The sequence below is a fragment of the Centropristis striata genome, chromosome 3 (genome assembly GCF_030273125.1).
Source record: "Centropristis striata isolate RG_2023a ecotype Rhode Island chromosome 3, C.striata_1.0, whole genome shotgun sequence".
NCBI classification, from domain to species: domain Eukaryota; kingdom Metazoa; phylum Chordata; class Actinopteri; order Perciformes; family Serranidae; genus Centropristis; species Centropristis striata.
This window is the reverse complement of record NC_081519.1, coordinates 2,634,103-2,659,868: the sequence shown is the minus strand read 5'-3', so window position 1 is coordinate 2,659,868 and position 25,766 is coordinate 2,634,103. Positions and strand designations below refer to the sequence as shown.

Below are 25,766 nucleotides of genomic sequence, written 5' to 3'. Positions count from 1 at the left end.
GATGCATACAAAACGGCATAGAAAAACACATCGTTTCATTCACATAGTAATTAGGTCACGAATTGCATTATAGTTCATTCATTCATTTAAGCGAGAAAGTCTAAATCACAGCAGAAAGCTAGAAAAGGAAATACAAAACACACCTCGTAGGCTGCTTGTAATTAAAGGGGCTTAATCTTCGATCATCTTCAATTTTCTGTTTCTTCTTTTTGATTCTTGAAATTTATATGTGTTAGCATGCACCTGTTGCTCCTTTTTGATCTAATCTCTTTTAGCGCTGCGGTGTTCTATTATTTAGATGCCGTGTGGGAACGTATTAGCGAACATTAGTTCCGCTTCAATGCACTTCATATAACAAACAAAAAATGGACAGCCAATAACTTAAAGTTTGAATTATAGTGAGAGACAGTTACAAATGGTAAAAAAAACACAACACCTGTGTCTTTTGTTTGTATTTTGGGTTCCTGGCAGCTTTATTTATATGCAACCTGTATTCATATTTGCGATATTTAAAATTCTGTGTTTTGAAACATCATTTTCAAGATCAGATTTTATGTTTTCCTTAGTTTCTTTTGGGGTCAAAATTTTTGATCAAGTAACTCAAAGTTAAAAATGAATTATCAGGACATAGGTGAGGTAACGCTGAAAAAACTAATACCAACATGTCATGGTAAAGAATTTTTTTAACTCTATGGAGTCTTATAGGGCTATTTTGTCCATTTTTGAATACTTTTCTTGTCTTTGTAAGTCTTTTTGTTTTTTTTGTCATTTTGTGTCTTCTGTGGGGGTTTTTGGTCATTCTGTGTTCTCATTTTGTGTCTTTTTTTCTAGTCATTTTGTGTCTTTTTTTGTTATTTTGTGTCTTTTTTTAGTCATTTTGTGTCTTTTTTTGGTCATTTTGTGTCTTTTTTTTTGTTATTTTGTTTCTTTTTTTTAGTCATTCTGTCTTTTTTTGGTCATTTTGTGTCTTTTTTCTAGTCATTTTGTATCTTTTTTGGTCATCTTGTGTCTTTTTGTGTCTTTTTTTAGTCATTTTGTGTCTTTTTTTGGTCATCTTGTGTCTTTTTTTTTGTCATTCTGTGTCTTTTTTTGTCATTTTGTGTCATATTTCTAGTCATTTTGTATCTTTTTTGGTCATCTTGTGTCTTTTTGTGTCTTTTTTTAGTCATTTTGTGTCTTTTTTTAGTCATCTTGTGTCTTTTTTAGTCCTTTAGTCCAACATAAAATGTGATTTTGAATCTTTTTTTTCCTTTCAAAACACTATCATGCTCAATAAAGAATTTAAATGTGTCAAATGTGAACAAAGGTGTCAAATCTAACATATAAGAGGGTTCCATCCAGTTATATCATTTGATACTAAATCTATTTGAGCTTGTCTCCAGTTTTACTTGGTATATCATCATCAAACTGAAACTGGCCTCATGGAGTTTACAGCCAGAACTTTAGAGGTAAATGTACAGTAGGGCTCCACGCTGCTTTGTTTTCTAGTCTGACGGAGGCAACAAGTCTGGATTATTTGGAGCTTTTGGACACTCCACAGAGTTAAATTGATGTAAATTTTGGGTTTAAAATCTCACCTTTGTCTTTTTAGGTCATTTTGTGTCTTTTTTTTAGTCATTTTGTGTCTTTTTTGTGTCTTTTTTGTCATTTTGTGTCTGTTGTGTCTTTTTTTTTTGTTATTTTGTGTCTTTTTTTAAGTCATTTTGTTTCTTTTTTGGTCATTTTGTGTCTTTTTTTGTCATTTTGTGTCTTTTTTAGTCATTTTGTGTTGTTTTTTTAGTCATTTTGTTTCTTTTTTTAGTCATTTTGTGACTTTTTTTAGTCGTTTTGTGTCTTTTTTTTGGTCATTTTGTGACTTTTACAGTAGGGCTCCACGCTGCTTTGTTTTCTAGTCTGATGGAGTCAACAAGTCTGGATTATTTGGAGCTGTTGGACACTCCACAGGGTTAACAGATGTTTTAACGGACATAATAGCCAAAAGATTCCAGAGAGTTAAAGCGTGATGTTAACCTACTCGACGTCTTTTTATCCCCAGATTAAGATCGCCACTACGAGCGACATCAAGAACCGCTGGCAGCAGTGGTCCGTGCAGCACATCGAGGGCCAGAAGCTCAACCCCTTCAGCGAGGAGTTCGACCACGACTACGCCATGGCCCAGCGCCTCCGCAAGGGCGACTCCGGCTACGGCCGACCCAAAGACGGCTCCAAGACGGCGGAGCGGGGCGACCGGGCCCAGAAACACATCCACAGGGAGATGGAGGAGATGGTGTGGATTATCAGGGACATGGGCGTCCAGGACAGAGAGGGACGGACCGTCATCAGCTTCGGACGCCTCTTCGACCGCTACGTGAAGATCTCAGACAAGGTGGTGGGCATCCTGCTGCGCTGCCGCAAGCACAAGATGGTGGACTTTGAAGGGGAGATGCTGTGGAAAGGACAGGACGATGATGTCATCATTACGTTAAGGGACTGAGGACGGACTTATAGGGACTTTCACGCACATGCAAACAAACCTACACTGCAAAAAGGGGTGTCGCGTTGATGTAGCGTCGTGGTTAGCATGGTTAGCATTATTTCTTTGATGTGGAGGAGCTGATGTGTGAGATTTGTACACAGATTTTGTGAACCTGGTCTCACGGGAATCCGTGAAATAGCCACGTGTAAAAGTGTTTTTATCTTGTTTTTAGACTAAACACCTTTTTTGCAGTGTACAAATCTCACACATCAGCTCCTCCACATCAAAGAAATAATGCTATCCACGCTAACCACAACGCTACATCCTGCACACAAGAAATTAAAAATTACACTGAAAAAAATTGTTTGTAATCTTTACTCAGGCTGTTTCTAAGTGATATTTATTTAACAGAACCACTTGTTTTTTTAATGAAAATACACAAGTAAACTGCAGATTCACTGATGTCCCTCAATTACATTTAACTTGGAAATATCAACTAATTAAGCCAATGAACTGGTTTATTAATGAATATTACTTGGAAGGAATGATTCAATTTACAGACAAAACTGAGGACACATAATAACAAACAATCACTAAGTAATGCACTACATGAAAAACTGCTATTTTAAAGTAAAAAGCATTGAATTCATATTTCTTTGTAGAATTTATATAGATGATTGAAATAATAATTACAAGGTCAAAAAATGTTTTTTTTCAGTGTAGGATTTTGTGGCAGAGAAAGAGAAATATTACAGTATGACTAATGTTTAACCCTTTATCAGGCAAAGAACTATATTTGGTAACTTCAGGTAATATTTTGAGAAAAAAGTTGCAAATTTAATAGACTAAAGTGGCAAATCTACAAGAAAAAAAGTCACAGATTTAAGAGATTTAAAGTGGCAAATCTGCGCGAAAAAAGTTGCAGATTTACGAGAAAAAAAGTGGGAAAAAAGCAACTTTTTTCTCCCAGATTCACCATTTTAACCCTTAATAGGACACTCATTGAAATTCCAAATTTCAACCCTAGAGAATATTGGAGGATATTACATACTGCCAGAATGTGTAAAAAAAATATTCGAAAATAATATTTTGAGAAATCTGTTTACCAGATTAAAGTGGCAAATCTACGAGAAAAAATGCGTAGATTTATGAGATTTAAAGTGGTGAATCTGTGAGAAAAAAGTTGCTTTTTCCCCACTTTTTTCTTGTAAATCTGCAACTTTTTTCGTGCAGATTTGCCACTTTAAATCTCTTAAATCTGCAACTTTTTACCTTGTAGATTTGCCACTTTAATCTAGTAAATTTGCAACTTTTTTCTCTAAATATTACCTGAAGTTACCAAATATAGTTCTTTGCCTGATAAAGGGTTAAAGATTATGAACATGTGCACACAGCTTTAGGGATATGCACACTGGAAGGAAATTATCATTTTAACAGTAAAAAAAAAAGGGAAACAGAGGCAAAACCTCAGAAAACAGTCCTATTTAAACTTTAATGTACATAAATTATTAAATGTGAGTGTGGAGGCTACACACACACACACACACACACACACACAGTCTCACACCAGGCTCATTAGTTCGTCTCATATACCTGACAGGTCATCCGCTGAAAGGAAGCTATCTTCAGCATGCTAACCATGCTCGCCTTGTTAACTATGTTGCTAGAAGTGTCAAGCAGCCGCCACAATGCCAGTCATGCTCCGAAGCTTTTCTCAGGCTGCGGCTCAAGAAACGCTTCACCGAAAGTCTCTGGTGGATAAATAACAGCTCTGTTACCATTAGATTTAAGATTTAAGTATATAATGTTTACCAAATGTCTGTTAGATCTCTTAGAGCAGGGGTCTCAAACTCAAATTACCTGGGGGCCGTTAGAGGCAGGATCAAAATGACCAAAAAAAGAGACAAAATTACAAAAATAAAGACACAAAATGGCAGAAAAAAACGAAATTACTTTAAAAAGACACTAAATGACTAAAAAAAGACGCAAAATTACTAAAATAAGACACAAAGTGACAGAAAAAAAACTAAATTACTTTAAAAAGACACATAATGACCAAAAAATGACGCAAAATTACCAAAAAAAGACACAAAGTGACAGAAAAAAAACTAAATTACTTTAAAAAGACACTAAATGACTAAAAAAGACGCAAAATTACTAAAATATAGACACAAAATGACAATAAAAACGAAATTACTTAAAAAAGACACATGACCAAAAAAATACACAAAATTACTAAAAAAAGACACAAAATGACTGAAAAAAACACAAAATTACTAAAAAAAGACACAAAATTACTGAAAAAACACTAAATTACTTTAAAAAAAGACACAAAATTACCATAAAAAGACACAAAATGACATTACATAACATAACAACAAGACAAGATTACTAAAAAAAGAACAAAATTACAAAAAAAGGCACAAAATGACTGAAAAAACACAAAATTACTTAAAAAAGACACAAAATGACCCAAAAAAGACACAAAATTACTAAAAAAAACCACAAAATTATTAGAAAAGAGACATTACTTTTAAAAAAAGACACAAAATTACCATAAAAAGACACAAAATGACATGACATAACATTTCCACTTCTTGCGGTAACAACAACACAGCAGATAATAAACGGTCCGGTAGCAGCTGCCTTTCTTTTTGTTAACGTCGTCATAGCAACAAGGTAAACAAAGCTCCAGCTGGAGCAATAAAGGGACCTTCCACACACAACACGGTAAAGAGACATTCATAGAAAACTCACATTAAACTTTCATATCAAGGTGGGGGCCACAAAATATCATCACGAGGGCCGCAATTGGCCCGCGGGCCGCGAGTTTGAGACCCCTGTCTTAGAGGGACAACTGTTTATCTTGTCAACCTGCCAGCAGTGAAGATCTTAAGTGTTAATTTATGTTTGAAAAAGTCTCTTGAATGTCTTTGTAACGTGTGATAGATGATAAATGATTGTATAGTGAAATGTGTTTTACCTCATTTGAAACATTTAGGACATTTATTGTTTATTGTGTTATTAAATGAAACTTAGAGGGGTTAAAAATGTTGAACATTTTCTTCTTTCAAAGTGAAAGCCTGCGAGTCTTCTTACAGAAGAACAGTTTTGTTACAGAGACTGTGCAGTGTGGCGTATCGTGCACAGATTGAGATTATTGTAAATATAAACACACACATTTAGTCATTAGAACATTTAGCATTAACACTGTGGGATGTTTTCACTTTTGCTGTGTTCAGAGTGTTAGCACAGGCTACAAGGAAGTCAATAAAGACTGAAATTTAAATTCTGATTTCCTGTTTTCCTTTATTAACTCTCATTTACTACGCTTTCAGACCCTTCCTGCTTAAAAATGTCTACTTCCAAAAAAAACGCTATATAATTAACACTAAATTACCAAAACAGACACAAAGTGACAGAAAAAAACTAAATTACTTAAAAAAGACACAAAATGACCTAAAAAAAAGACGCAAAATTGCTAAAATATACACACAAAATGACAATAACAACTAAATTACTTAAAAAAGACACATGATGACCAAAAAAATACACAAAATTACTAAAAAAGACACAAAATTATTAGAAAAAGACACAAAATTACAAAAAAGACACAAAATTACTGTAAAAAACATTAAATTACTTAAAAAAGACACAAAATGACCAAAAAAGACACAAAATTACCCCAAAAATACACAAAATTACTAAAAAAAGACACAAAATTATTAGAAAAAGACACAAAATTACCAAAAAAAGACACAAAATTACTGAAAAAAACACTAAATTACTTAAAAAAGACACAAAATGACCAAAAAAGACACAAAATGACCCAAAAAATACACAAAATTACAAAAAAAAGACAAAATTCTTAGAAAAAGACACAAAATTACTTTAAAAAAAGACACATTTCCTGTTTTCCTTTATTAACCCTCTGGGCCCACTCTCATTTACTACCCTTTCAGACCCTTCCTGCTTAAAAATGTCCACTTCCAAAAAAACGCTATATAATTAACACTAAATTACCAAAACAGACACAAAGTGACAGAAAAAAACTAAATTACTTAAAAAAGACACATGATGACCAAAAAAATACACAAAATTACTAAAAAAGACACAAAATTATTAGAAATAGACACAAAATTGCAAAAAAGAGACACAAAATTACTGAAAAAAACACTAAATTACTTAAAAAAGACACAAAATGACCAAAAAAACACACAAAATTACTAAAAAAAAAGACAAAATTATTAGAAAAATACACAAAATTACTTTAAAAAGACACAAAATGACCTTACATAACATTTCCACTTCTTGCAGTAACATCAACACGGCAGATAATAATAATAATAATAATAATGAAATTAGCACAGGCTACAAGGAAGTCAATAAAGACTGAAATTTAAACTCTGATTTCCTGTTTTCCTTTATTAACCCTCTGGGCCCACTTTAACCCTTTATCAGGCGAAGAACTATATTTGGTAACTTCAGGTAATATTTCGAGAAAAAAGTAGCAAATTTACTAGATTAAAGTGGAAAATCTACAAGAAAAAAAAGTTGCAGATTTAAGAGATTTAAAGTGGCAAATCTGTGCGAAAAAAGTCGCAGATTTAAGAGAAAAAAGTGGGAAAAAAACAACTTTTTTCTCACAGATTCACCACTTAAAATCTCATGAATCTGCAAATTTTTTTCTTGTAGATTTGCCACTTTAATCTAGTAAACATTTTTCTCCAAATATTATTTTCGAATTTGTTTTTTACACATTCTGGCAGTATGTAATATCCTCCAATATTCTCTAGGGTTGAAATTTGGAATTTACAAGTATTTCAATGAGTGCCTTATTAAGGGTTAAAGTGGTGAATCTGGGAGAAAAAGTTGCAAATTTACGAGATTAAAGTGGAAAATCTACATGAAAAAAAGTCGCAGATTTAAGGGATTTAAAGTGGCAAATCTGCGCAAAAAGAGTTGCAGATTTATGAGAAAAAAGTGTGAAAAAAGCAACTTTTTTCTCCCAGATTCACCACTTTAAATCTCATAAATCTGCACATTTTTTCGAAAATGAAAAAATATTAATCAGGTCATATGGAAACAATGATACCAACGTGGCAGCGTGAACACTTTTTAGGTGGTTTATACAGGCAGAATGAAAAAAAGGAGTCCAAAACCAGCAGAATAGCCCCAGACTCCAAAGGGTTAAGATTAACATTCCCACTTGTCAAAAATAACCCAACAAAACACGTCAGAAGGATTATTTATATCCGTGGTTTTAACTTTACATTTCTACCTGGTGGTCCTGATTCGCTGAGAGCTTCTCGGACGCTTCCCCAGCGTCCTCATTTACAAATGAGACTGTTGCAATGCATTATGGGCAATTCACTGTGAGAAGTATACAGGGTGGCAGACTTGCTGAAAAATCCCTGGGGAAGTCTCCAGAAGTTCACGGCAGAGCCCTTAAGCAGCAGAGAGAGACGTCTGAAGCCCTGCTGGACTCGGCTGCTGTCACTCCACACTGTTAGCTAATCACAGATTTATCAGTTATCCTCCTTGGAGGAGGAGGAGGAGGAGGAGGAGGAGGAGGAAGAGGAGGAGAAATAAAACTAGAAAATTTCCTCTGGGGAAATTCTGAAAGGGCCACGGGGGCTACTGCCGGTGTGTGTACACTATGATGAGATTCTTCAGAGATTTCAAACTATGCCCTTTAACCTCAAAATGTGTGTGTGTGTGTGTGTGTGTGTGTGTGTGTAGCGAAAATCGCATGAAGTTACCTGTGTGTGTGTGTGTGTGTGTGTGTGTAATTAAAATCACATAAAGTTACCTGTGTGTGTGTGTGTGTGTGTGTGTGTGTGTGTTTGAAGTATATGTATGCATGTGTGAGGAGTGTGCGCACTTTAGTGCATGTGTGTGTGTGTGTGTATCTGTAACTGTAATCACATCAAAGATCAAAGCAATCAACAGAATTAACTGACACCTGTTCCGGCTCAGTGACAGCAGAGGTGGACAGACTGGAATTTCTGGCCTTGAACAGAAAGCATTTTTGGCAAAACCATAATACCTATCATTGATCTGACTTCACTTTGAGCGTCCTGAGTTCTTCCTGAACGTCTACATGTGGTTTTTTTTAAAGAAAAATGAAAAAATAGCTTTGTTAGAGCGATCTAAAAAAACTTTTTTTTCCAGAAATCTTCCTGCGTTTTTAATATGGGCGCCAATGAGGCTGTTGGTGGTGTTGGTGGATCATCTGTGCGTCCTACGCCCAAACTATAACTCTGACAGCTTTACCAGAGGATTGTGAGGGAGAAGACTAATTTTCCTACGTTTCTATGTATAAATTATTTCTGTAGAGTGGAATTTGCGGCCTGGAGCGCAGTTTTCAAATTTATTTTTTGACAGTTTTTTCTCTCCCTCTACACTCTGGTGATGATGTCACACACTGTGACACGAACATTCCGTGCAATACACACCCATTATAATCTCAGAATTTCTCCAAAAATGATCATGGTCATTGATCAGGGATTGATAAAAAACTATATGACCTATCAAAACGTGGATTAATACACCGATACACAAGACTTGTGTCTACTGTTTAAAGTTTAAATGGAGTCTCTAGGTGAAATTATGCCGGAGAAGTAGATGTTTAAAAATCTCCAATTATTGTTCTTTTTCGCTCATTTTTTTTCGGCCGTCCCATTCATTTCAATGCAAAATTTGGGCAGAAAAAATTCATATTCTGTAGAGAAAAGTAATAGCACACCGATCCCGATCAAACCGCACGTTTTGATATATAATTTGTCCTGCAACTCTTCAAGTTGTAGGACTAGTAGCGGGACGAAATTGCGTCCGGAAGAGGAAGAAGAAGAAATCCACAGTATAACAGTAGTGCAGCACTGGTCCCCACAGCTATTGCTGTATGGGACCAGTGCTCGGTGCGATTGCCCCGAGGCCCTAATGAGACATATGAAGAAGAGGTGAAGGAGAGCAGAAGCTGGGACAGTTAGGTCAGCAAGTTGACACAAAAACAAGGCCTATTTACATAATTTCTTTTTTTTTTTTTCTATTATATTTTTTTTTCACATTTAATCAACAGGTTACAGAGGATATACACAGAACTCCAACCCCCACAACTCATATTCCCTCACATAGGGTAAATCAAAATAACGCTAATAAGATGCACAGAAACATAAACTCATTATGTATATATTATGTATATTTATATATATGCAAAAATACCAACTTTTAAGGTGAAATTAAGCATTATTTGTGTCATTTTTTAAGGCCGACATAAATATTCAATCAATCACTTTTAAATGTTCCACTTGGTATTTTGCATATATATCTATATATGCATAAAAAGGCACTGAGCCTCCACTATATTCTTGCTCTGACTCTAGACTATAGATCCAGAAACTTAATTTCCTCATCTTGATTGACTACTTACAATAAAACTAAGGGGAAATGGTCCAACGACTGAGCAAGATGGGCAATTTGGTGGCCATTTGATACAAATTAGAAGGTCAAAAACTCAAAATTTCGCTTGGGAACCATTTTTTTTGGATTCAGCACCCTTGAAATAAGTAAAGTAGGCCGGTTCCTGACTTGTACCCATAAATGCTCCTCACTTCTTATAGAAGGCCTTTATTCTGAAATCCGTCTAGACTATTTGTATAAAAACAGGATGAAAGGAGGGCTCAGAGGGATCACGGCTGAAGGCGTTTCTGGAGTTCTAAATCAAATCAAAGTTCAGTCTGTGTTATTTGATTATTGTGAAAATGTCAAACTAGAAACCAGCGATACAGCAGAGGGCGCTGCAGCGGCAGTCTGTCCAGGGTGATGAGCGCCTGTGTGAACTCTTTCTACAGTAAATCAGAGTGTGAGGTGAAACATGCTGTTGTTTAAAAATGTAATTTCCCCCGTGGAGAAAATGATTTATGTCACAATTTGCATTTGCACCACGTGAGGGCTTCCTGCTGCTTCATCCAATTTTACTGAATTTGTCTTTGTGTCTTTGTGCATGCCAGTCACGCTAGCACTCCTGTGTGTGTGTGTGTGTGTGTGTGTGTGTGTGTGTGTGTGTGTGTTCTTGTACTTCCTACATAGTGAGGACCAGAACACGTTTTTAACCAACAGAGTGAGGACATTTTTGCAAAGTGAGGACATTTCGGCCGGTCCTCACTTCTTTAAAGGCTTTTTTGAGATTTTGTTTGATTTTGACTTTGTTTTAAGGGTTAAAGGTTACATGATAATGATAATTAACTGAAACTTTATTGTGTGGTTACAAAACTAACTAAAATTATAGTGAAAATGTCCTTCGTTTTCATCTTTGTCGGCTTTATTCATACATAATGAAGATGGATCAGACAAAGGAAATAAAGGCAAAATTTACTGTGACCTCTTTTAATCAAGCAGCTATTTTAAGCCTTTAAAGCATTTTTACTAGCAAACTCACTCTAAAAACTCATTAAAACTAACTGAAATTGAAAACTAAAATTCACAACAAAATTAAAACTAAAACTAATGAAAAATCCAAAACTATTATAACCTTGCAACGGAATTCACTGTTCCAATGAGGGTCCTCACAAAGATAGAAGTACAAGAATGTGTGTGTGTGTGTGTGTGTGTGTGTGTGTGTCTGTGTGTGTGTGTGTGTGTGTGTGTTCTTGTATTTCCTACATAGTGAGGACCAGAACATGTTTTTAACCAACAGAGTGAGGACATTTTTGCAAAGTGAGGACGTTTCGGCCGGTCCTCACTTCTTTAAAGGCTTTTTTATTTTAGATTTCAGACTTTGTTTTAAGGGTTAAAGGTTACATGATAATGATAATTAACTGAAACTGTATTGTGTGGTTACAAAACTAACTAAAATTACAGTGAAAATGTCAAAATATCATTTTCGTCTTTGTCAACTTTTTTCACACATAATGAAGATGGATCAGACAAAGGAAATAAAGGCAAAATTTACTGTGACCTCTTTTAATCTCCCACCCAACAAATACCCCATTACAAAAAACTAAAACTAATACAAACTAAACTAAAACTAAAGCATTTCAAAAAAAGAAATACTAAACTAAAACTAGCAAACTCACTCTACAAACTCATTAAAACTAACTGGATTTGAAAACAAAATTCCCAACAAAATTGAAACTAAAACTAATGAAAAATCCAAAACTATTATAACCTTGCAAGGGAATTCACTGTTACAATGAGGGTCCTCACAATGATTGAAGTACAGGAATGTGTGTGTGTGTGTGTGTGTGATGTAGTGTCTTCTCTGTCTGTCAGTCTGCGCATGTGCATGCAAGTCATGCCTTTGCCTCTGTGTGTGCGTGTGTGTCTGCCTAGTGTGACCTGCCTCACTGTCACGCAACTGCTTTGTGCATGTATGTGTGTGTGTGTGTGTGTGTGTGTGTGAGAGAGAGAGAGACCTTAATACGAGCTGATCAGTTTGGTCGCCAGGGAGTCTGGACGTCTGCCAGAGAGAGAGAGAGAGAGAGAGAGAGAGAAATAATGAGTGATGTGTGGAGAAAGATTGAAAGAGAGAAAAGAGAGATACTATAAGAGAAAAAGGGAGATAGAGAAAAAGAGAAAAAGAGGTAGAGAGCGAGGGATGTAGAGAGACGGAGAGGATTCGTCCTTAGCTGCTGACTGTCAAACAAAATGAATCCCTCCTCTCCTCCGCCGCTCATCTCATTCTCTCTCTCTCCCTCCATCTTTCTTGTTATTGTGTTTTTCCTTCCTCTCCCTTGTGTCTTTTTTCCCTTTTTTTATTTTTTATTTTTTTTAACTTCCTTCCCCTCTCATCTGCTCCCACAAGAGCTCTGCAGGTTATTGAGGTTCAGTGAAGTTTTTGGGATTTTTATCCGTCGGTCAGCTTAATGAAGACGGAGATAATGATGCTTTATACTGCGTTATAACCCTTTGATGCATAATAACATATAAACTTAAACCTTCTAATGCACAACATGGGGCAAAAATGAGCCGCATTATTACAAAAGATCATTATATCCATTTTTCCTTTCATACTTTATGAAGGAAAATAGTTTTTGTATTATTACATCAAGTTTACATACATGGGTCTAAAATGACCTTGTGCATTAGAAGCGTATGATAAAAAAAAGTGATTCACTAAATTAACAATTTGAGTATATGTGTAACTATCTGTGTTTGTCTTATTTTGAAGGTTTAACTTTAAAAGAGTTGTTAGAACCACCAGATTACATTTGAAAATCACTTATTTTAACATTTGAGACTTATTAGAGACACCAAATAATAATTTCCATTGGAAAAACACCAATTTAACAAAATAGGATAGTTAATATTTGTGTCTTCTTTGTCAGGTTTTAACGACATTTTTAAGAAATGAAAACAAAAAAATAGCATGTATGATGAAGGAAAACCTGCAAAACTGAATGATGAAATTAATTAATTGCAAAGATATAGAAGATAAAAACTTAGTCGGGTCACTTTAGACCAGACCTGGGCATTGGGCGGGTGGTTACCCAGAAATTAGAAATCAATAAAACCGCAGTGCTTTTATTTTGAAGGCGATTTACGTATATATGAGTTACCTAGGTACATTGTCAAAAACACAATTTGCTTTTTGCATAAAGTTCATAAATTACTGGTTTACTGCATAACATACATGCTCTATATTGTTTTTGTGGTTTGAATGTATGTTTAGTAGCATTCGTGGCTGAATGACGGTCATTTAACATACATGTTGCCCCCACTCACTGAACAGAATCTCACATGCACAGTTCAGATCACCTAAAAAAGAAACAAAATGACCAAAAAAGACACAAAATGACTAAAAAAAGACACAAAATGACCAAAAAAATGAAACAAAATGACCAAAAAAAGACATAAAATAACCCAAAAACGACACAAAATGACCAAAAAAGACACAAAATGACCCCAAAAAGAAACAAAATGACCAAAAAAGACACAAAATGACCAAAAAAAGACACAAAATGACCCCAAAAAGAAACAAAATGACCAAAAAAGACACAAAATGACTAAAAAAAGACACAAAATGACCAAAAAAACAAACAAAATGACCAAAAAAGACACAAATTGAACACACAAAATGATCAAAAAATGACCAAAAAAAGACACAAAATGACCAAAAAAAGACACAAAATTGCCAAAAAAGACACAAGATGACTAAAAAAAGACACAAAATGACCAGAAAAAATGAAACAAAATGACCAAAAAAGACACAAAATGACTAAAAAAAGACACAAAATGACCAAAAAAATCAAACAAAATGACCAAAAAAGACACAAATTGACCACAAAATGATCAAAAAATGACCAAAAAAAGACACAAAATGACCAAAAAAGACACAAAATGACCAAAAAAAGACACAAAATGACTAAAAAATAAACAAAGTGACCAAAAAGACGAAAACACATTAACACATGAACACTTTAACACAGTGGAGACAGAGCTGACTTCCAAAATGATTTGGCGACCCCCAGAAATCATCTCGCGACCCCAATTGGGGTCCCGACCCCAAGGTTGAGAACAGCTGCTTTAACTGATAGTTCACTAGATTTATTTAAAATCGCTCCATGAAAATAAAAATAAGACATTCCTTGGTCACCTTGTGAATCCACCGTAAGAGCAATAATTTCACCGTTCCACCTGTTATTTCCTGTCACTTCCTTTCAAACTAAAAGCACCCGTTTCACACTGGATGGCACCTTTTCAAAATAAAAGCATCACAACATTGTAAAACACCTAGAAAATATACAAACATGAAAAACAAGCTAAATAATGCAAAAACATAAATAGGAACCTTGCTAAAGGTCATTTACAGTTGTGTTTAAAATAAATGTTAAAGTGATATAGTGATTGGAGTATTTACTACTTTTTACTGCTATATTTGATTTACTCCACATTAACAGTCTCATCATAACATGTGTTCTTATCAGTAGCAGCTCAAAACCAGATAATTTACTGTATTTTATAAAGCGATTAAATTAATATTGAGCAGAATTTAGTTCAGAGTTTTGGTCCTTTTTCTGCCGTGCAATAACTTGAATTGTTATGGCTTTGAACCAGCTGCAGCTGCATGAATAAAGACTTATCTTACTCACAGTAAGAGACAGTATATTTTAATGGAAGTTATTCTGAGATAAGAGCAGTAAAGTGTGGTGTGCCTCAAGGGAATCATTTTGAATATTGCCAGCACTGCAGTGTGTGCAGACGATCCCACAATGTGTCAGTGTTAACCTCTGGAGAACTGGAAAAGGTCTTATAAAAGGAACTGGAGGTAGTTAAAGACTAGATAGTAGTTCCTTTATGCAGAAAATACAAAACGTACTGTAACTGTCTCTGAGACAGTTTATTTGTGCTTGTTTTTGTTTCATACAAATTCATAATCATTCACGTTCATAAAGTCATTAAAAGGTTATTAAAATGCAATAAATAAGATTTTTAAAGGGTTTATAAATATGTCTTATAGATTAAAATGTATTTCCTTTTGAGGGACTTTTATTGTGAAGTATAAGGGTCTGATTTGAGGGCATTGTGGGAAATGTGAGGTCGAAATGTGAGGCCGGGTCAGTTGCATTATGGGTCAGAGCATTAGAGAAGAGCAACTCCAGAATAACAATTCTACATGTGGTCCAAGTGGCGTACACGGTACACTGTAAAAAATAATCTGTTTAATATGTGGTTGCCAGAACTTCACTGTAAAAAATACAGTGAGTGGATTTTCTATTCTAAATTTAAATGTAAATATCAGCAAAAACTGTAATTTAGAATAATCCTGTTATTTTTAGGGTAATTGTGTCATTCATTCACACATCATGGTATTTCTCCATAAATTTTGCATAAATATTTTATATTTTACAGCAAAACTGTGTGTTTCTTCCAGTTTATGACAGAAAAAATTAAAAGATTTGTGCTATTCTTTGATTTACGGTAATTAAAAGTGGCTAATACAGTGATATACAATTTTTCATTTTATGCCCTATTTCTGATGTATTTGACAGTGTTTTACTGTTATTTCTACAAACATTTTTTACAGTGTAACTTTCCTTTTATATGTTTCACATTTATGTAAAACACTCTTAATGTGCCCTATTATGGATATTTTGTGATGTATTTGAAGTTAATTTATTCCAGCTATTTCTGTTGTGTCTATGTGCTTCGGACATTACAATGATGTGTGTTTGGTTTAAAACATGCATTAAAAATCATGCCTTATTTTGCACTCAACTATGGGAAAAACAGTTCTTAAAGTACCTGAAAACAGAATTATTAGGTATTATTGCACATTTGTTACATTTTTAGAGATATTTTATAGAAACCATTCTCTTTGGATAGACATTGGAGGGACATTTTTTTATCGCCCGTCTGTGAAACGGGTTCAATAAATTATTCAACAATAGTGGAATGGAATTTGTCTCCGTGTTTTCTGTACAGCTAAATAAACAAACAAACATACATAATGCAGTAACCTCCTTGAGTGATTCCATGTTATGTAAAAAAAAAAAAAAAAAAAAAAAAGCTGACAATGTTATTTGAAGTAACGTCACTGTCACTTCCAGTGTTTGTATCGTCCTGGTAACAAGTTAAATTTAGGAATTTATGTGCATTAATTTTTTACTTTGCTTAACAAATTTTATTGACCACCTGTCATAAAAACGAGAAAACATAAATATTTTAGAAATCTTTCAAAAGCTTGTTTGAAACTAAAAATGTTATTGTTATTTATTTGGCAACAGAACAACTGTAATAATAATAATAATTATTATTATTATTATTAATATTATTATTATTATATTTAAGCATTCAAAATATCAGTTGGGTTAACATGGGTCACATTAATGTGAGAGGTAAAATTGTGAATGTGAGAGGTAAAACTGAATATGAGAGTAAAATTGTGAATCTGAAAGATAAAACAGTGAATATGAGAGGTAACATTGTTAATGTGAGAGGTAAAAATGTGAATGTGAGAGGTAAATTTGAGAATGTGAGAGGTAACATTGTGAATGTGAGAGGTGAAATTAAGAATGTGAGAGGTAAAATTGTAAATGTGAGAGGTAAAATTGTTAATGTGAGAGGTAAAATTGTTAATGTGAGAGGTAACATTGTTAATGTGATAGGTAAAAATGTGAATGTGAGAGCTAAAACTGTTAATGTGAGAGGTAAAATTGTGAATGTGAGAGGTAAAATTGTGAATGTGAGAGGTAACATTGTGAATGTGAGAGGTATTCTTTGTGAATGTGAGAGGTAAAATTGTGAATATGAGAGGTAAAATTGTGAATGTGAGAGGTATTCTTTGTGAATGTGAGAGGTAAAATTGTGAATATGAGAGGTAAAATTGTGAATATGAGAGGTAAAATTGTGAATGTGAGAGGTAAAATTGTGAATGTGAGAGGTAAAATTGTGAATGTGAGATAAAATTGTGAATGTGAGAGGTAAAATTGTGAATGTGAGGGGTAAAATTGTGAATGTGAGAGGTAAAACTGTGAATGTGAGAGGTAACATTGTTAATGTGAGAGGTAAAAATGTGAATGTGAGAGGTAAAATTGTGAATGTGAGAGGTAACATTGTTAATGTGAGAGGTAAAATCGTGAATGTGAGAGGTAAAACTGAATGTGAGAGTAAAATTGTGAATGTGAGAGGTAACATTGTTAATGTGAGAGGTAAAATCGTGAATGTGAGAGGTAAAACTGAATGTGAGAGTAAAATTGTGAATGTGAGAGGTAAAACTGAATGTGAGAGTAAAATTGTGAATGTGAGAGGTAACATTGTTAATGTGAGAGGAAAATTGTGAATGTGAGAGGTAACATTGTTAATGTGAGAGGAAAATTGTGAATGTGAGAGGTAAAACTGTGAATGTGATAAGTAAAATTGTGAATGTGAGAGGTAAAATTGTGAATGTGAGAGGTGAAATTGTGAATGTGAGAGGTAAAATTGTGAGAGTGGGATTTAAAATTGTGAATGTGAGAGGTGAAATTGTGAATGTGAGAGGTAAAATTGTGAATGTGAAAAGTAGAATTGTGAATGTGAGAGGTTAAACTGTGAATGTGAGAGGTAAAATTGTGAATGTAAGAGGTAAAACTGTGAATGTGAGAGGAAAATTGTGAATGTGAGAGGTAACATTGTTAATGTGAGAGGTATTCTTTGTGAATGTGAGAGGGAATAATCCATGATGGCCCATAGAGCCCCTCATAATTATCACCGTAAATTAAACAAATAAATACGTAGACAAACACAATCAAAGCATTTAATGATGGAGTTAAACTATTTTATTGACAGCTGGAATAGAATAACAATACACCAAATTGTGCATTTACTCAACAATATAACAGTTTGCCAAAGAATCTGCAAATATACTCGTGTTTTAAATGACAGTGCGGTGAATTTAACTAAGGTTACACCACGTTGTCACTTCTTCTGATAACATTCAGGTCCTCAAGGCAGTAAGTAATACATGAGCAACAAATGGAACGCAACGCAGATGGTGCTTAACGCTCTGCTAACATTAGCTTAGGCTAACAACTGACATGAAATGAGTTAAAAAGATTACAATATGGAAGGGTGAAATCCTTAAATGGCCAGGTGATCGAGTCAATCAGGATAAAACATGTTTAACCAGAGTAAAATAATCTACAGCATGCTTGGAAAAACTTTGTTGTCACTCAAGAAAATTGATTTTCCATCAGCATTGCTTCCAAAAGTTGCCCATATCACATGTTCCTGACAGCATGAGAAGGCCTGTAAAACTGTCTCATAGTATCCCAAAACCAAAACATCCCCTTCTTCACCTTATATGTCGTATTTTAGGGGCCTTTAGGTGGTTTAAAGATGGGAATTTAAGGCTGTGAATGCTGTAGTTTAAATGACTTATCAACCATTATTGGGAAAATAAAAGAGGATATGCTTAGAAGATTTGGGGCCGGAGTACAAACGAGTTGACACGAGGAATCCGTGAAATAGCCACGGATTCGCTTAATTCAAAATCCGTGGAATAGCCACGGAATCACTCAAATTTCCGTGAAACTGACACGAATTACGCTACAATGCAAGTTAATGCCAGTCATATCCCGTGGCTATTCCAACATACAAAGTGATTATGTACATTCACTGAGTGAATATTTAGAAAATATAACATATATTTCTCGCTAGAAATGTGATCAAAATCCATTTTTATGCAGAAACTAAGTCAAAATATTGATTTTTTTTCACTAAAAATGAGAGAACTGTCCGCCATGTTTTTTGTTCTGACCGCCCGGACCTTGAAAGTCACGTGACTTGGAACAAACCAATAGGAACAAATATCCATGGAATAGCCACGGGATATGACAAAATGATAGAACTGGATGTAACCCTCTTATGTGTTATATTTGCAACCTTTGTTCACATTTGCAACATTTCCAATTCTTTATTGAGCATGATAGTGTTTTGAAAGTAAAATAAAAAGATTCAAAATCACATTTTATGTTGGACTAAAGGACTAAAAAAGACACTAAATGACAAAAAAAAGGCTTAAAAAGACACAAAATGACTAAAAAAAAGACACAAAATGACGAAAAAAAGACACAAAATGATGAAAATTTTTTAAAAAATGACCCAAAAATGTCACAAAATGACCTAAAAAAAAGACACAAAAAAGACAAAAAATTACGAAAAAAATACAAAAATTGACCAAAAAACGTCACAAAATGACCAAAAAAGACACAAAATTACCAAAAAATGACCAAAAAAACGTCACAAAATGACCAAAAAAGACACAAAAATGACCAAAAAAGAAACAAAATTACCAAAAAAAGACACAAAATGACGAAAAAAAGACAAAAAATTACCAAAAAACGACACAAAATTACCAAAAAGACACAAAATTACCAAAAGACACAAAATGACGAAAAAAATACAAAAAATGACGAAAAAAATGACCAATAAACGTCACAAAATGACCAAAAAAAGACAAAATTACCAAAAAATGACAAAAAACGTCACAAAATGACAAAAAAAGACACAAAATTACCAAAAAAAACACAAAATGACAAAAAAAGACACAAAATTACCAAAAAAAGACACAGAATGACGAAAAAAAGACAAAAAAACGTCACAAAATGACCAAAAAAGACACAAAAATGACCAAAAAAGACACAAAATGACCAAAAAAAGACACAAAATTACCAGAAAAAGACACAAAATGACGAAAAAAAGACAAAAAAGACACAAAAATGACCAAAAAAGAAACAAATGACACATTGCATTGTAGCGAAATCCGTGTCAGTTTCACGGAAATTTGAGTGATTCCGTGGCTATTCCACGGATTCCTGTGAGACCAGGTTCAAATGTGAACTCATAGAGAGAGGTGAGACGTAATTTAACGTTTGAGAAACACAAGTAGAAAACTCCACGGCACTTCGACTCACTCTGGGTTCACCCAACCTCAAAATGTTTCCACTGGAGGTAATGTGAGAATATCTACCAGATGGCAGGTGGAGGGAACGCTTTTATTTTGGAGGTTTGGGTTGAGGAAGGCCTCTGAGGGGAAAGTTTTGGGAGCGCTGCCTCTGCAGCAGCAGACTGGAGGAGATGTGTTGCTTTTGGGATCCACCAGCCACTGTTTCGTAAAAACAGCCACAGAGGAGCTGCATCTCCCCTTTCATCCTCCCACTCCTCCACCTCCTCCTCCACCTCCTCCTCCACCTCCTCCTCCTCCACCTCCTCCTCCCCCAGAGAGAACATGATATGATATGAAATGTACACACTGTCACTCGAAAAAGAAAAGGACACAAATAGTGCTCTCTTTCCTTCTAATCAGTGAAACCCACGCACTTAAGAGGGAAAAAGATATGGACAATTTCAGCTCAGGTAACAGAAGTTGTTTTTTTTTTCTTTTTTAAAGAACTTCAAAGGGAATTCTACCCAGATTCGCTTCTTTTTGGTTGATCTTCTGCAAAAACAGACGGAAACTTCTCTGCCTTGCCTGCACGTTGTTTTTGTGAATAATTAGAGTTGCCAAATATACCATCACTAAACTCAACAACATCTAAAAAGAAACCTGGTCTCACAGGAATCCGTGGAATAGCCACGGAATTACTCAAATTTCTGTGAAACTGACACGGATTTCGCTACAATGCAATGTCTCATTTGTTTCTTTTTTGGTCATTTTTGTGTCTTTTTTGGTAATTTTGTGATGTTTTTTGGTCATTTTTTCTTGTTTTGGTAATTTTGTGTCTTTTTTTAGTCATTTTGTGTCTTTTGAAGCCTTTTTTTTGTCATTTAGTGTCTTTTTTAGTCCTTTAGTCCAACATAAAATGTGATTTTGAATCTTTTTATTTTACTTTCAAAACACTATCATGCTCAATAAAGAATTGGAAATGTTGCAAATGTGAACACAGGTTGCAAATATAACACATAAGAGGGTTACATCCAGTTCTATCGTTTTGTCATATCCCGTGGCTATTCCATGGATATTTGTTCCTATTGGTTTGTTCCAAGTCACGTGACTTTCAAGGTCCCGGCGGTCAGAACAAAAACATGGCGGACAGTTCTCTCATTTTTAGTGACAAAAAAGCTATATTTTGACTTAGTTTCTGCATAAAAATGGATTTTGATCACATTTCTAGCCAGAAATATATGTTTTATTTTCTAAATATTCACTCAGTGAATGTACATAATCACTTTGTATGTTGGAATAGCCACGGGATATGACTGTCATTAACTTGCATTGTAGCCAAAAAACGGAAATTTGAGTGATTCCGTGGCTATTTCACGGATTCCTGTGGGACCATGTTGCTAAAAAGGTATACCTTTTTGCCATTTTTCTGCACCAATGTGCACAAAAAAAAAGTGGTTGTTTTGCAGTAAGGGCATTAATGTGAATGAGACACATAAACTAAAGTACTGGAGGTGCAGCAGGATGCAAATTACTGTAAGATTAACCTCAATATAACCAGCTGCTGTTGGTCAAAACTTAAAAGTTGCCTGATGTTTGTCAGAAAAAAGTTCATATCTATTTATCTAAAATTTGGGTGGAAGAGAATTTAATTTTGGAGCAGATCTGAACCAAACTGATTCTCTAACAACTTTAATCCAAATGAAAGAATGCTAACAGTAGCCTGTTTAGCTGGCAGCTCATTGAGTAATACACTGTAAAAAAAGAAAAGTTGGGTGAACTCAAAATTTCAAGGCAACAAACTTCGATAAAATTTCAAGTTGGACAATTAAACTAAATATTTTAAGTTTTGTTTTTGAGTTTGCTCAACTCTGAATTCAGATTTTTGTCAACTCAACTGTAAGTTGTACTAACTTATAATTTTACATTGTAATAACTTTTAATCCTTACTTCTGCTAACTTCTGCAATGTGCTGAATTGGCACGATTGTAACGCCACTATGAAATGTCAGCTAATGTTGCGACCACAATTTTGAGTTAGCATTGATACGCTAATGGCTACTCTTGTAGCTGTAACAAGCAGCGCCGCTAGCATCAGTTAGCCGCTAGGCGCTAGCATCAGTTAGCCGCTAGCATCAGTTAGCCGCTAGCATCAGTTAGCTGCTAGCTTTCGCTAATGACCGAATTTCACCGCTTTCCTGCATTTCCCAACAAAGAAATAAGAGTTATCAGAACTATTGTCCCTTGTTGTGAACCCCAACTTAAAGATATAAGTAACAACAACTCACCAACTTGTTTTTGAGCAGACAACTGGCTTCCTTTGTTGTGCTAACTTACATTATTGCCCTAAATGTCAATAATTTATATTTCCAAGTTTTACCAACTTAAATCACTGTTTTAGGCCAAAAAATACAAGTTGGCTTTTTTGCAGTGTAGATTTAATAAGCAACCTGGGCTTTAATGACAAAGAAAACGAGGGAAATACTTTTGGAGCTGATGTTACACCAGCTTCAAACCATGCAAATGTTACTGTTGTTCAATCTGAGAACTTCACATTCACATTCTTGTGCACATGTAAATATATCAGCCCAGTCGCCACTGAAAAAATGTTGGTATTGTGCATGCAGGCAGGAGGTTCGGTGGATGGGACCAACTAATCCAGGACTTTAAACCTGGAGACCAGTCTTTGCATCACATTGATAATTACAATTGGTGTTCTTAAAGCCTGAAGTTAGGTAGATGGGACCAACTAATCCAGAACAGGACCTGGAAACTGGTGTTTGCATCACATTGATAAAAGTTTGGTGCAGAATTAGTGTTCTTAAAGCCTGAGCCTGTCATGTTTACCTATAACCATAACCGAGTGGTTTTGGTGCCCCAACTTGTCTGAAATGTTGTTTAGGAGTTGCAGCGGTTCAGAAACGTTCATATTCCACAAACATTTCATGATAATAACCAAAATCATTATCCAGAAAACCATGTTAAATGTCTAGATATCAGCTCTTTAATTAAACTCTTATGAGCTATTTTTGTTGTTATCATTATATTTGTCCAAACAAATGTACCTTTAGTTGTACCAGGCATTAAAATGAACAAGAAACTGAAGAAAACGAAATAATTTTTTCCATGACTGTATACTGCCCCCGCGACCCGGCCCCGGATAAGCGGAGGAAAATGGATGGACGGATGTATTTCAGGTTTTAGCAAATGTAGAGCAGCTGTTCTCAACCTTGGGGTCGGGACCCCAATTGGGGTCGCCAAATCATTTTGGAAGTCAGCTCTGTCTCCACTGTGTTAAAGTGTTCATGTGTTAATGTGTTTTAGTCTTTTTGGTCATTTAATGTCTTGTTTTGGTCATTTTGTGGGTTTTTTGGGTCATTTTGTGTCTTTTTAGGTCATTTTGTGTCTTTTTTTAGTAATTTTGTGTCTTTTTTTGGTCATTTTGTGTCTTTTTTTGGTCATTTTGTGTCTTTTTGGGGTAATTTTGTTTCTTTTTTGGGTCATTTTGTGTCTTTTTTTAGTCATTTTGTGTCTTTTTTAGTCATTTTGAGTCTTTTTTGGTCATTTTGGGTCTTTTTTTTGTCATTTTGGGTCTTTTTTAGTCATTTTGTGTCTCTTTTTGGTCATTTTGGGTCTTTTTTGGGTGATCTGAACTGTGCGTGTGAGATTCTGTTCAGTGAGTGGGGGTCGCGGACAATATGCATGTTAAATTGGGGGTCGCAACTCAAAAAGGTTGAGAACTACTGATGTAGAGAATCAGTATTATGCGTGGTTTGCAGAAATGTATTCATGGTTACAGATGTTCTCCAGGTTAGTGACTGAGGGAAAAAAGTAGGGAGTCTTGTTACCTTTGTTTTGAACAGCTCTCCCTAAAAGTTTCCTGTCTTTTTTTTTGTCAATCGGCCCTCATGGTGCCATTCAGCTGAGAAGTTCTAATGGAAAATGTCTGGTTTTTGCAGAATGTCAACCTAAAAGGCTGTCAGGTGGAAAAGGAGCCCATCAGGACTCCAGTACAATTCTTACAGATGGTAAAGATGGCTAGATTGTAAATTTTCTTTTTCCTTTTTTTACTCGACTCGATTGAAACCACAAAGTACCATTATGTGCATTCAAACATCAATAAAGAAACAACAGTGTAATGTTTCCTCTAAGTTTAGAAAATAAGTCTCGTTAAGAAACAGGTCAGAATGTTTGAGTATCTACTCTGCAAAAAATCTTCTTTTTTTTTTTTTTTTTGCTCAGTTTGTTTGAATTAAGCCCACACCAAGGAGTGGGGAGAATACACAAATAGTCAGTTGAAATATCAGCATATCAGAAATTCATTAAGAACAAAGATAATCATTTCCATACAGTAGATGACACTTAACTTTATAATGGGTTGAAATGGTGACACTGTAAAACTTTTTTTGCGTCATTTTGATTACTTTATGTGACAATTCTTAGTCCTTAGCCCTGACAAAATGTATATCGGTGTGTTTAAGGCCTCTACTTACATTACAATTGATAGTAGTACATAATTAACATCCATGTGGCAGACAATCAAAATATGGGTGAATGCAAAAACAAAAAAAATAAATAAAAACGTACATTTTTTGGTGCTGAATATGTCAACTAGAACATCTATTAGCTCATTCGCTTGTCTTCAAACTTACAAAATGTCACAAGCAGATTCAGAAACGGGTGAACAAGAAGCTTCAGATGAGCAAAATTACACAATCAATTTTTTAATAAACAAACATTAATTACTCTTTATCCTGCTGGAAATGTGGGAAACGTATATATCTCTATTTCTTGCAGCTGCAGCCATCATAAAAAAACCCATCAGTCACTGCATGCATGCCATACCGCTGTTGCCATGCTGTTCTGCCCTTGAGGGGAACATTTTTCAGCTTTTCAGATGCTACAATGAACAATCAGCTCTTTGTTTATGTTGCTTGATGCTTTATGAAGCTGATTTGTGTTTTTACAGGCAGCTGCTGCAGATTAGATGTAGATAGATGGGGGACTTCTTCTATGATGGCTACCACTGCAGCTTCACATTTCTAACTCTCTTTGTGATCTATCGTCACTAAATCTAAGTCATTATCATGCACCCCGACTCCTGTTTAACCCCAGAGGTGTTCTTGTGAGCAAAAAGTCAAATTCTTAAGACAAGAATGTCCTCCGCAAAATGATGACCCCATGTGTCGTTTGTACAGCGCCCTCTAGTGGCCGGAGGTTACAAAACTGCAACAAAAGAAAAGTTGGGTGAACTCAAAATTTCAAGGCAACAAACTTCGATACAATTTTAAGTTGGACAATTAAACTAAATATTTTAAGTTTTGTTTTTGAGTTTGCTCAACTCTGAATTCAGATTTTTGTCAACTCAACTGTAAGTTGTACTAACTTATAATTTTACATTGTAATAACTTTTAATCCTTACTGCTGCTAACTTCTGCAATGTGCTGAATTGGCACGATTGTAACGCCGCTATGAAATGTCAGCTAATGTTGCGACCACAATTTTGAGTTAGCATTGATACGCTAATGGCTACTCTTGTAGCTGTAACAAGCAGCGCCGCTAGCATCAGTTAGCCGCTAGCATCAGTTAGCTGCTAGCATCGGTTAGCCGCTAGCATCAGTTAACCGCTAGCATCAGTTAGTCTCTAGCTTCAGTTAGCCGCTAGCAACAGTTAGCCGCTAGCATACTCAATAAAACTGAGGTAACAATTTGCATGAGTAGAAAGAAAATAAAATAAAGGAGTTATAGCAACTTAAATAGAGTAATTTGTCCACTTATTAACACTAAAACTTAAAAAGATGAATGCAAATTGTTACAATTTTTTTTTTAAGTCGAGCCAGTCTCATTTTTTTTAGAGTGTAGTTATCGTTTTTTTTAAAAACTCTCATTTATTTCAGTTAACGAAAATGTTTTTTCAATTCTAGTTGTAGTTATTTCGTTAGTTTTCGTT

General features: G+C 34.9%; 1 protein-coding gene and 1 long non-coding RNA gene across 2 annotated transcripts in view; both read left to right on the top strand.

Annotated features, from left to right (window-relative positions):
• abraa (actin binding Rho activating protein a) overlaps nt 1-2,473 on the top strand; it is an 8,100-nt gene extending 5,627 nt beyond the window's left edge. Inside the window, exon 2 of the mRNA XM_059330254.1 lies at nt 2,036-2,473. Coding sequence (XP_059186237.1) covers nt 2,036-2,473 — 438 coding nt within the window. The remainder of the gene's footprint in view (nt 1-2,035) is intronic.
• Nucleotides 1-23,599, top strand: part of LOC131969112 (uncharacterized) — a 33,997-nt gene extending 10,398 nt beyond the window's left edge. The window contains exon 2 of the long non-coding RNA XR_009394087.1: nt 21,939-23,599. This is a non-coding gene — a long non-coding RNA (uncharacterized LOC131969112). The remainder of the gene's footprint in view (nt 1-21,938) is intronic.
• The last annotated feature ends 2,167 nt before the right edge of the window (nt 23,600-25,766 follow it).